Source organism: Cetorhinus maximus, chromosome 9, assembly GCF_964194155.1.
Source record: "Cetorhinus maximus chromosome 9, sCetMax3.hap1.1, whole genome shotgun sequence".
NCBI classification, from domain to species: Eukaryota; Metazoa; Chordata; class Chondrichthyes; order Lamniformes; family Cetorhinidae; genus Cetorhinus; species Cetorhinus maximus.
Genome location: NC_135887.1, coordinates 93,475,727 through 93,488,791, shown reverse-complemented (window position 1 = coordinate 93,488,791; position 13,065 = coordinate 93,475,727). Strand labels below are relative to the sequence as shown.

The 13,065-nt window shown below is 43.8% G+C and overlaps 2 protein-coding genes across 3 annotated transcripts in view; one reads left to right on the top strand and one right to left on the bottom strand.

Moving 5' to 3' along the window:
* LOC144684835 (cytosolic 5'-nucleotidase 1A) overlaps window positions 1-12,753 on the bottom strand; it is a 50,800-nt gene extending 38,047 nt beyond the window's left edge. The window contains exon 1 of one of the 2 annotated variants that reach the window (XM_078549122.1): window positions 12,676-12,753. Coding sequence is in view for 1 of the 2 variants with exons in the window: in XM_078549121.1 (XP_078405247.1) it covers window positions 5,210-5,232 (23 nt within the window). In the remaining variant the exon portion in view is untranslated. Of the gene's footprint in view, window positions 1-5,209; window positions 5,248-12,675 lie in introns of those variants that run through there. The other variant, XM_078549121.1, reaches the window with a different exon arrangement.
* syt8 (synaptotagmin VIII) overlaps window positions 1-13,065 on the top strand; it is a 351,409-nt gene that overhangs the window by 203,088 nt on the left and 135,256 nt on the right. The window lies entirely within an intron of this gene.

Here is a 13,065-nt window from a genome sequence, read left to right as displayed (position 1 = left end):
TATAAAGTCATTAAAAGGGTACTTGGAAGGGAATGGACAACCTCATGGTAAGGTCAGGTCATGTCTACTGTGCAAATGCAGCAACTTCACATTATTCAATACATTTCAATGGTGAGGCAGCAACAAGACGCTGTTCTCACAAAGCTAATGGAAGAGCTGCACAACCTAGACACCAACTTTTGGATATCCACATTTAGTCACACTTTTTGCCCTTTGCCTGAAGTTCCTGGACCACTTCCGCATAAATAATGGTGAACTTGATTAGCCTCTCAGTGATTCTGAGAACAAAATCTGGCCCAATGGGGTTGAACTTGTAGCCAAGAACAGAGTTGAAGGAGGGTAATCACAGAATTCTGCACCACCAACCTGGCCTGTTGCTTCCCTGACTTCAACCCACCCCTGGGCCACTTTCTTGGGGGCCGGGGGAGGGAGTTGGAAGGGCTACCTGCCTGCAAGTAGTGGGTGGCCAATTCATATTGCTAATGTACATTAATACATTTTAGGGTATTTTCCAATTGGCCTTTAGGTCCCTGCAGGCGGCATGGGACAGTTTATCTGCCTGGAGGTTAAGCAGCAGCTGCAGGCTGCCCTGTGGAGCATCCCTCCCCTCGCCTCCACAATGGTGGGCCAGCTGCTGAATCTATTTTTTACTTCAGATGTGAAGAAGTTGAAGAAAGGGTGCCTCCATTTTGGTACACTCTTTCACTTACCCGCCATGGCATTCTGCTGCTGCTTTCAAGCTGGAGGGCTACCAGTGTTGAGAAGCCATCCACCATCCTTAATATGATGGCGAGCCCATCCTGTCTACTAATTGGCCAATTTAGGAAAGAAATTACAAACGAGTGACTGTTTTGCACACAGTAGAGGTTTCTGATCCCCATTTGATAACGGGGTCTTGAAAATCCTGCCCCAAGACACAGCATAATTTATCATCCTAATTCATTGTTTTCCAGGTCCTTAAACAGTAAAAAAATTCTCTCTCCTTAGTGTTCCTTTATTTCAGCATTCTTCAGAGTTTTAAAATTCAAGTTTTGCGCCATCTCTTCAATGCTTCTCGATGTACCCCAACTTCTCCGATTTTTCATACTTGGTGATGTTCTGCACTAAGACCTTTGTTCTTTCACTCTGGACTATTAATTTTTAAAAAAAATGTCGAGGGTGGGCAGATCCCAAGTTTTTCTAGCACTGCTATTGAGACCCACTGTGGGTGACTTCCTTGATACCCTTCACCCATCCACCCAACCCTGCTGAGAGACATCCATTTTACATTCAGAACCTCACTCAATGATCAGGAGAACACTGAAATTTGAATGGTAGCTAGATCTAGGCAATGGGATGCTTAAAATGGATGCCATGACCGCTGTTTTCTCATCATTTGTCTATCTTGACATGAGGTCAGGTAGTGGCATGCTGCCTGGATTTGGTTTTAAAGTGCTAATCTTTGTAAACAATCCCCCATCAAGTTCAGAGCAATTGGCCAGAAAACTCTGGCTCCTGAAATGTTAACATATGCAATGTTACTACTGTGAAATCAGACACATTGTGGTCACTTAAAACCTATTTGTAATTGGTGTATTGTGTCCACTTCTGGGCACTGCATTTTAGGAAGAATGTGAAGGCTTCAGAATGAGTGCAGAAAAGATTTACAAGAATAGTTCCAGGGATGAGGGCAATTAGGGTTGGGCAATAAATGCTGGCCTAGCCAGTGAAGCCCACATCCCTTGAATAAAAAAAAAGCAAGGAACTTCAGTTCTGAGGATATTATGAGGTGAGACTGGTTGCATTGCTCTTGCACATAGTGTGGATTGATGAGCCGAATGGCCTCCTCCTATGCTGTAACCCTTATGATTCTAGTAACTAACAAGTGTTCAAAGTTTGAAAAACCATCTGGGTATGTAAAGCAATAGTTCACACTTTATAAGCATTGAAGATACAATTGATTAAAAAATTGTTTATTACTTGTCAATAAAAGGAACTGGGTTTCTTTTTGCTGAGTGAGGTTTTTTTAAATATTCTGATGCATTAGAAACTATCTGGATCAGGTTTAATTATTGCAACATTTCATCATATCTTCACTTCAACCATATTTCCATATAACTTTAGCGAGATTTGTGTCCCAAAATAGTGTTAGGTAGGGAATTCTAGTTGGGTTTTCCAGTGATGCTGAAGAAAAGGTGTATATGTCCAAATCAGAATGATGTGTGATTTAGAAGGGAAGAACATTGCTGTTCTTGCCCTCCTTGGTGAGGTGTGCAGGTTGCAAGGGTCCCAAAACAAAAAGAATACACTCAGTTGATCAGGTTCCATGGCCCGACCCCAACAACATACTCACTAGATGAAATCCAGGTGGTTACAGATTCCAACAATAGAGAATAGTACTTCAAGCTCAAGAGGTCCACGAGACAACATGCACTCGATCAGTTCAAATCTCACACCCAACAATACAATCCTCAGTTCAAATTCCACTGAATATTGGACTTCAGCAATACACTCAACAGTTCAGGTCCAAGAGTATGCCAGTTTCCAATATACTCAATAATACCTTAAGCATCAAGGGTTCCAGACCAAAAATGCACTCATTAATTCAAATCCCAGACGGTCTTGAACTGCAACAACGCACTCACTAGTTCAAACTTTATTGGATTCTGGAGCCAACAATCCACTCACCAATTCAAGCTCCGTTGGGTCCCAGACATATCAATACACTCACTATTTCAAATCCTAGGGGTACTGAGACCCTAGTAAAACATTTACTTTGCTAAATTCTAGACAATGCCTGACTCTGATAATACACTCCTTAGCTCAAAACCCAAAGGGTTCCACCCCCAACACTGCACTCACTAATTCGAACTCAAAGTGAAATTCACTTGTTTGAATCAAAATCAGTTCTCAACCAATGCAAAACACTGATGTATCACAAGGGGAGCAAAACATTTTGCTTGAATCAAGTACTTAATTAATAATTTGCTGTTCACAAATTGCATTAGGCATTGATACACTCCAGAATCAAATCTTGCCCTCCTCAAGGAACTGATGGACAACAGAATAAAAATGTTAAATCTATCCTGAGCTACTTACAGAGTTTCAAAAAGGGTAGAAAGCTGGAGAGTTAGTTCCACAATGCACCTTTTCAATCTGCGACCAAATCAATGTAATGTACAGAAGCTACAGGATCACCCGATTAATACAAGTGAGGTTTATATATACTACTTGGTCCAAAGGAACTGGAACTATCAACATTGAGAACAAGACTCTTCACTATACTAAATTACAAGACTGAAACCACATAAACACACAGGTTCACTGCTTGCCTAGCTTTAAATAAAAGTATTTCAATTCAACCCAACAAAATCACTAACTGTTTCCAGGCATGTAAACTTAAAATAAATGCCTGATGGCAACTTTAGAGAAGAAACTTTAAATTAGCAAGAGATCAAAGTTATAAGTGGCTGGTTCGTAGTCTCCTTGAATAGTACACATTCAGAGATTTCCTTTCATATAAAAATTCTCTCTCTCCTTTGCCACTGTGCTCCCCCACCCTGCCTTCCCCCACACCATGAGAAAAGATACTGGTGCGGCAAGTAGCCCACAGACCAGAAAAGTCCCATGTCCAATTGCCAGTCTGCGTTGACTCAAATTATCTCAGCCGTGAGGTTTTTGGGCCATTACAATTGACTTCAGTGTTGTTGAATTGCTGACAATCTAGTCTCACATATAAAGAACCAACAGTTGGGTGAGATTCAAAGGATAGCTGATGTCAGTATCCCAAAGCAGCAGTCCACACTTTTAGAAGAGAAGAAAACTGGGAAAGAAAGTTAACATATGAAAATAATTTCCTTCAAAATAATCAGAAGTAAAAAAAGCACTTTAAAAATGTAGTGAAAGTGAAAAATGCTGTTGTGCAATAGCCTCATGGCCCCTTTGGCAGTCTCAGACTAAACTCTGGCTCGGATGAATCAAAGTTTGAAGTTTATTTTTACTTTATTTTAAGTTCTAATAAATACAATGTTAATCCACCAGGAAATTTTCTGTGGGATTGGGATAAAAATATACAATTTCTGAATCCTTCTACTCACAAAAAAATTTTCAATCATTCATTGAGTCAGAATCTAAGGCTAAATTAAAATAAATATAGTGTGTCAAATGGCGGCTAGGAATGATAGGGCACAGAACATGATAAACCACAAGAAAGAAATTCAGTTTGTCATCTGGGTTCCAATACTAAATTATAGTTTCTTCCTTTATCTCACTCCTACTGTCTATATATATCATGACTGGAGGAGGGATTCAGCAAAATGAAAACTACAGAAATATGGTTTACTGTCGAGTTGATTTAGACTCAAGATGGCAATGGAATTAGAACAGCATCACAAACAGGTCGAACTATCATGCAATTCATATCAGGGCACCATTTTTTAATTAGGGGGAAAACAAGAATATTAATACCAATAGTGTTATAACAGATATTTCCTTTAAGTGATTATTGCTGAAAAGAGACATGCTGTCGAAGCTTTTGGTTTTGCACTCACCAGGAAAGATTTGCAAGAACACCAAATCTCAAAGAGAAGAACAATTTGCATGAGAGAGGGTGTTGATTGGTTGCCACTTTTGGTCCTTAAAAACGCCCAGTCAACTTCAGATTACAGCCGTTACTATGCAGTAGCAACACAACTGGTATTCTCCACTAACCGGATGCTGCCGTCAAGCCAAAAAGTTGTTCTGCCTACCACACAAATGAGTAATGCGGTCTATGAACATCAATGCCGGTGTGATGCCAGGTATGCAATCATACATCCCAACAACTGGTGGATTGTTTAAAACAGCATGTCCCTTCAGCTGTCACAACAGGCAAAGTACTGACCAGACTCAACCAGCCTGTGCTTGCAAAACTCAGAACATAGTGTCCAACAATAGATGTGTGTTTGTGATTGGACAACGCTTACTAAATAATCCCAACTGTGATAAGAATTACACCAAAAACCAATTTAAGTTCATCTGTTGGGTTCATCTTGTGGCTCATTTAAGCTACATATATTCACACACAGGGCCCTGTCCTTTACAACATGAGAAAATGTCTACGCATTGCATCTTTTTCAACTAAACAAAAGCTTTGGGGACAGCAATTCCCTGGTTCATTCCCCATGGCAAACTGTTGACCAATCTGAGTCGACTTGCCTAGTGTGAATTTAAACAAAAGCTTGACAGTTACCTTTTCCTTGGTGCATTTTCCATGGCAATTCCTCCACCAGAGTTCACCTGGCAATTAATAAGCACACTTCTCACGCAGCATAAATTGTTGTTTCCTGAGATTACTCCCTTTTGAAATCCCTCTTTTTAACTCCCTCCCCAGTGGCTCTCCCCCACTTTGAAACTGCCCTCATCTGGCTTAATTCCCATCTGTCTCAACACATTTCCAATGATTTCTCCTCATTTCCCTGCAAGACCCTTTCCTGTGTTCCACGGTAAAATCCATGGCGTAGGAATAATGACCTGTAAATTGCCCATGATTCATAGGGGACATGCCTAATATGGAGTTTTATCATGAAAGTTCAGCACAAATGGAGTTCAGTTATTGAACTGAATGCGAGGAAAAAAGCTTTTAGTAACACAACTGAAGCTAATTCAAAACTAGTAATCCAGAGGTTTGGATTTAAAATCCAGAGAACATGAGTTTAAAGATCACCATGACAGTTTAAGAGTTTGAAATTGGTTTTAAAAAAATCTGGAAACAAGTGAAGAGGGCACTAAGTAGAGCGCATACATTTGCCACGCTGGGTTAACTCGATGTTGTTAAAATTATGCAGCTTTTCTTTGAGTTTTTCTCTGACTGGTTGATGCTCTGTAACTACGAAGCTGAAAAAAGAAAAGAAATATTTTTATCAATAGCTTCCATCTCACTGAGGTGGTTTCAGGCCATTCAATCTAACAACCTGCTCTGAAAATTCTGCTCACATTTTGACAACTGTGACAAATTCCAGCGCAGCAGCTGAGACAATCTGCAACATTCTAAAACACAGTGGTTCAAGAAGGCAGCCCATCACCATCTAAAGTCAACTACAAATGCTGGCTTTGCCAGCAACACCCACATCCTGAGAATGAAAAAAATCAATACAACAATTTTCTAACCTGGAAACATGAGATCATAAGAAATACGAGCAGCAGGAGGCCATTCGGCCTATCGAGCATGCTCTGCCATTCAATAAGATCGTGACAGATCTGATTGTGATCTTAACACCACTTTCCTGCATGTCCCCCATAACCCTCAACTCCCTTGTCAGTCAAAAATCGGTCTAATTCAGCCTTGAATATATGCAAATGGCCCAGCCTCTTAGGCTTACTGGGGAAGAGAATTACACATACTAATGACCCTCAGAAGAAATTCCTCTTGGATCCCTTATTTTTAAACCCCGCCTTGTTCTAGGTTCCCCGTGACAGGAAACATCCTCTCAACATCTACCCTTGTCAATCCCCCTCAGAATTGTTTATGTTTAAATAAGATCACCTCTCATTCTTCTAACCTCCAATGTGTATACACCCAACCTGTTCAACCTTTCTTCATAAGACATGTCTTTTATCCAGGAATCAGCTTAGTGAACTTTCTTTGAACTGCTTCCAAAGCAAGTATATTGTTCCTTAAGGAGACCAAAACATTACACAGAATGCCAGGTATGGTCTCACCAACGTCCTGTACAGTTGTAGCAAGACTTCCCTATTTTTATACACCATCTCCCTTGCAATAAAGGCGAACATTCCATTTGCCTTCCTAATTCCTTGCTGTACCTACATGCTGATCTTTTGCGATCAATGTACAAGGACACACTGATCCCTCTACTGCAGCATTTTACAGTCTCTCTCCATTAAATATTCTGCTTTTTTATTCTTCTTGACAAAGTGGACAACCTCACATTTTCCTTGCCAAATTTTTGCCTACTCACTAAACCCATCTATATCACTTTACAGACTCTTTGTATCCTCCTCAGTATTTGCTTTTCTACCTATCTTCGCATCAACAACAAATTTGCCTACAATACAGTCGGTCCCTTCATCCAAAACTCATGTAGTGTGATGAACCTGAGTGCACACACTGGGTCATGTAGTTTTTTATTATTCATATGCCTGGGGAAGCAGTTATAGTTAAGGTGTTGAGGTTAACAATCCATTCAACAGATTCAGCTAACGCAGTGTGAATGGTTGTGATGCCACCAGGAATGGATCTCTCAGGCAGAAGTTCAGTATAAGGATGATTGTCTGACTTGGATGGCCTCAGTCACAATTTGAGCTGTATTGTGTAGTACGTCTCATCGATGAAGACCTGAGTCTGCGTTGTTACAATTGATGCCAGTGTTTGAAGTAAAAAAACAAATTAGAACAAGAATCGCAATCAGGCATGTCACCTTCTGACTCCCCCCATCTACAGAGTGCAGTCAAAAGCTCAACAGAATATCCTTTTCCACCGTAATCCTAAACCTTACAATCCAATTCCAGGAGTTCGAGGGAGCAGAGTCAGAGGGCAGAGTTCCAGAGAGGTGAGTATAAAAACCTTACCTCGAGGATTCACGGCCTAGTTCCAGGGAGCAGAGTCGGAGGGCGGAGTTCCAGAGAGGTGAGTATAAAAACCTTACCTCGGGGATTCGCAGCCTAGTTCCTGGGAGCAGAGTCAGAGGGCAGAGTTCCAGGAAGGTGAGTATAAAAACTTTACCTCGGGGATTCGCAGCCTAGTTCCTGGGAGCAGAATCGGAGGGCGGAGTTCCAGAGAGGTGAGTATAAAAACCTTACCTCGGGGATCCGCGGCCTAGTTCCAGGGAGCAGAGTCGGAGTTCCAGAGAGGTTAGTATAAAAACCTGACCTCAGGGATCCGCGGCCTAGTTCCAGGGAGCAGAGTCGGAAGACGGAGTTCCAGGGAGGTGAGGATAGAAACCTTACCTCAGGGATTCGCGGTCTAGTTCCAGGGAGCAGAGTCGGAGGGCGGAGTTCCAGGGAGGTGAGGATAAAAACCTTGCCTCGGGGATCCACGGCCTAGTTCCAGGGAGCAGAGTCGGAGGGCAGAGTTCCAGGGAGGTGAGGATAAAAACCTTACCTTGGGGATTCGCGGACCTTAGGTCTTAAAAAAAATCAAAAGTGGCGTCACGGTAAATCTGTGACCTGATTGGCTGCTAGGGAATCTACACTGAATTTGAAACTAAAACATTGTTAAACTAATTAAACCAAATAAATTAATCACTTAATTAATAAGCAGAGGGTACCTAGACCAGAATCAGGGGATTAGTTCTTAGAATTTAGCATTAATAGTAGAAATCTAGCCCTAGGGAAAGTATAGTTAATAAAGAGTCAATAAGCAGTTATTAGATTTAAATTAATTTATTAAATAGTTCTAGAAATGGCAGTTGCTGGGGTGAAGTGCTTCACCTGTGGGATGTGGGAAATCTGTGACGCTTAAGTGTCCCGGACAACTACATCTGCAGGAAGTGTACCCAATTGCAGCTCCTCACAGACCACATGGATCGGTTGGAGCAGCAGTTGGATGCACTTAGGAGCATTCAGGTGGCGGAAAGCGTCATTGACAGGAGTTTTACAGACGTAGTCACACCCAAGGTACAGACAGATAGATGGGCGACCGCTAGAAGGGGCAAGCAGTCAGTGCAGAAATCCCCTGTGGCTGTCCCCCTCTCTAACAGGTATACCGTTTTGGATACTGTTGGGGGGGGATGGCCTATCAGGGGAAATCAACAGCAGTAGTCAGTAGTCAGAGTAGTGGCACCACAGCTGCCTCTGTTGTTCAGAAGGGGGGGTCAAAGCACAGAAGAGCAATTGTCATAGGGGACTCTATAGTCAGGGGCTCAGATAGGCGCTTCTATGGTCGTGAAAGAGACACCAGGATGGTATGTTGCCTCCCTGGTGCCAGGGTCCAGGATGTCTCTGATCGGGTACGGGTCATTCTGAAGGGGGAGGGAGAACGGCCAGAAGTCGTGGTACACATTGGTACTAACGACATTGGCAGGAAGAGTGACGAGGTCCTGCAGCAGGAGTTCAGGGAGTTAGGCAGAAAGTTAAAAAACAGGACCTCTAGGGTTGTAATCTCAGGATTACTCCCTGTGCCACGTGCCAGTGAGGCTAGAAATAGGAAGATAGTGCAGCTGAACACGTGGCTGAACAGATGGTGTAGGAGGGAGGGTTTCTGATATCTGGATCATTGGGATCTCTTCCGGGGCAGGTGGGACCTGTACAAGAAGAACGGGTTGCATCTAAACTGGAGGGGCACCAATATCCCGGCTGCGAGGTTTGCTAGTGTCACTCGGGAGGGTTTAAACTAGTATGGCAGGGGGGTGGGAACCAGAGCAATAGGTCAGCAGGTGAAATAAAGGACTGGGAACCAGTGAATATGGCCAGTAGGACTAAGAGGAAGGGCAGGCAGGGAGAAATTACTGGACACAGTGGGACTGGGGGTCTGAAATGCATTTGTTTCAATGCGAGAGGTATAACAGGCAAGGCAGATGAGCTTAGAGCTTGGATTAGTACTTGGGACTATGATGTTATTGCTATTACAGAGACTTGGTTGAAGGATGGACAGGATTGGCAGATAAACGTTCCAGGATTTAGATGTTTCAGGCAGGATAGAGAGGGATGTAGAAGAGGTGGGGGAGTTGCACTGCTGCTTAAGGGGAATATCACAGCTGTACGACAGGAGGACACCTCGGTGGGCTCATGCAGCGAGGCAATATGGGTAGAGCTCCGGAATAGGAAGGGTGCAGTCACAATGTTGGGGGTTTACTATAGGCCTCCCAATTGCTGGCGGGAGATTGAGGAACAGTTATGTAGGCAGATTTTGGAAAGATGTAAAAGCAATAGGGTTGTGGTGGTGGGTGATTTTAAACTTTCCCTATATTGACTGGGAATCACTTAGTGCTAGGGGTTTGGATGGTGCAGAATTTGTAAGGTGCATCCAGGAGGGCTTCCTGAGACAATATGTAGATAGTCCAACTAGGGAAGGGGCAATACTGGACCTGGTATTAGGGAATGAACCCGGCCAGGTGGTCGAAGTTTCAGTAGGAGAGCATTTCGGGAAAAGTGACCATAATTCAGTAAGTTTCAAGGTACTGGTGGATAAGGATAACAGGAGTCCTCGGGTTAAGGTGCTTAATTGGGGGAAGGCTAATTATAACAATATTAGGCAGGGACTGAGGAATCTAGACTGGAGGCGGATGTTTGAGGGCAAATCAACAACTGACATGTGGGGGGCTTTCAAATGTCACTTGATAAGAATTCAAGATCGGCATGTTCCTGCTAGGATTAAGGATAAGCATGGCAAATTTCAGGAACCTTGGATTAAGAAGGATATTGGGAGATTAGTCAAAAAGAAAAGGGAAGCATTTGTAAGGTCTAGAAGGCTGGGAACAGATGAAGCCCGTGGAGAATACAAAGAAAGTAGGAAGAAACTTAAGCAAGAAGTCAGGAGGGCTAAAAGGGGTCATGAAAAGTCACTGGCAACCAGGATTAAGAAAAATCCCAAGGCCTTTTATACATATGTAAAAAGCAAGATGGTAGCCAGGGAAAGGGTAGGCCCACTCAGGGACAGAGGTGGGAATCTGTGTGTGGAGCCAGAAGAAATGGGAGAGATACTAAATGAATACTTCATCAAAGAGAAGGACTTAGCGGTCGATTTGTCAAGGGAAGAGTGTGTAGATAGCCTGGATCCTGTTGAGATCAAAAAAGAGATGTTAGGCGTCTTGAAGCATATTAAGGTGGATAAGTCCCCAGGGCCAGATGGGATCTACCCCAGAGTACTGAGGGAGGCAAGGGAGGAGATTGCTGGGGCCTTGACAGAAATCTTTGTATCCTCACTGACTACGTGTGAGGTCCCAGAAGACTGGAGAATGGCCAATGTTGTTCCATTGTTTAAGAAGGGTAGCAGGGATAATCCAGGAAATTACAGGCCGGTGAGCCTTACGTCAGTGGTAGGGAAATTATTGGAGATTCTTCATGACAGGATTTACTACCATTTGGAAGCAAATGAGCGTGTTAGTGAGAGGCAGCATGGTTTTGTGAAGGGGAGGTTGTGTCTCACTAACTTGATCGAGTTTTTTGAGGAAGTGACAAAGATGATTGACGATGAAAGGGCAGTGGATGTTCTATACATGGATTTCAGTAAGGCTTTTGACAAGGTCCCTCATGGCAGACTGGTACAGAAGGTAAAGTCGCACGGGATCAGAGGTGAGCTGGCAGGATGGATACAGAATTGGCTTGGTCATAGCAGACAGAGGGTAGCAGTGGAAGGGTGCTTTTCTGAATGGAGAAATGTGACTAGTGGAGTTCCGCAGGGATCAGTGCTGGGACCTTTGCTGTTTGTGGTATACATAAATGATTTGGAGGAAAATGTAACTGGGCTAATTAGTAAGTTTGCAGACGACACTAAGGTTGGAGGAGTTGCAGATAGTGAAGAGGATTGTCAAAGGATACAACAGGATATAGATCGGTTGGAGACTTGGGCAGAGAAATGGCAGATGGAGTTTAATCCAGACAAATGCAAGGTAATGCATTTCGGAAGGTCTAATACAGGCAAGAATTATACAGTAAATGGCAGAACCCTTAAGTGCATCAACAGGCAGAGGGATCTGGGTGTACAGGTGTACAGGTCACTGAAAGTGGCAACGCAGGTGGATAAGGTAGTCAGGAAGGCATATGGCATGCTTGCCTTCATTGGCAGGGGTATTGAGTATAAAAGCTGGGAAGTCATGTTGCAGCTGTATAGAACCTTGGTTAGGCCACACTTGGAATATTGCGTGCAATTCTGGTCACCACATTACCAGAAGGATATGGAGGCGCTGGAGAGGATGCAGAGGAGGTTTACCAGGATGCTGCCTGGTCTGGAGGTTATTAGCTATGAGGAGAGGTTGGAGAAACTCGGATTGTTTTCACTAGAGCGACGGAGATTGAGGGGCGACTTGATAGAAGTTTACAAAATTATGACAGAGTAGATAGTCAGAAGCTTTTTCCCAGGGCGGAAGAGTCAATTACTAGGGGACACAGATTTAAGGTGAGAGGAGAAAACTATAAAGGAGATGTGCGGGGCAAGTATTTTACGCAGAAGGTAGAGAGTGTCTGGAATTCGCGGAAGAAGGTATGATAGTGGTGTTTAAGAGGCAGCTTGACAAATACATGAATAGGATGGGAATAGAGGGCTACGGACCCCGGAAATGCAAAATGTTTTAGTTAATGGGCAATATGATCGGCGCAGGCTTGGAGGGCCGAAGGGCCTGTTCCTGTGCTGTACTTTTCTTTGTTCTTTGTTCAATGATCACTGTCTCCTAAATGTTCCCCTACTGTCACTTAATCTACTTAGCCCACCTCATTCCCAAGAACCAAGTCTACCAGTGCATAGCAAACGATAATCCTGCTGTTAGTACACCTCGCAAATGATAACCGGAAAACATAATTGAATGTATTTACACCACTGGGTGTATTCTCTCTGAGGCATTAGTTCAAATGTTCGCATGTAGAAGCGACTTTAACCACAGAAAAAAAAGTCCCGAGGACGACAGGAAAAAGGAAGTTTCTTTTTAAAGAAAGAAAGTTACCAAAGTGAAGCCCTGAGGTGTTGCTGTTACTCTCAAGAATGCCCTTCATGGACAGAACCCGTCCTAACTGAACAAACCCACCACCATCATTACCCAAACTTACTCTGTGCCCTCTTCCTGCCGCTCCAACGCGTCCAGCACCGCACAGGCGCGCCTCCCGTAGCATGCCGGGAGTCAGCCACATTCACCAATCACAAACAGGCCCGACCAAAAAAAAACTACAATTCCCGAGAGGCACCGCGCCGTCCACTGGCAGCGTCTGGAGGAGGGGGTAGAATGGGAGGGGGGTGCACAGGGGATGGGGGGATGATTGGGGAGGGGGGATGATTGGGGAGGGGGGAGGGGTGATTGGGGAGTGGGGGATGATTGGGGGGGTGGGGGATGATTGGGGGGTGGGGGATGATTGGGGGGCGGTGGGGGATGATTGGGGTGGGGTGGGGATGATTGGGGGGGATGATTTGGAGGGGGGATGGTTGGGGGATGATTGGTGGGG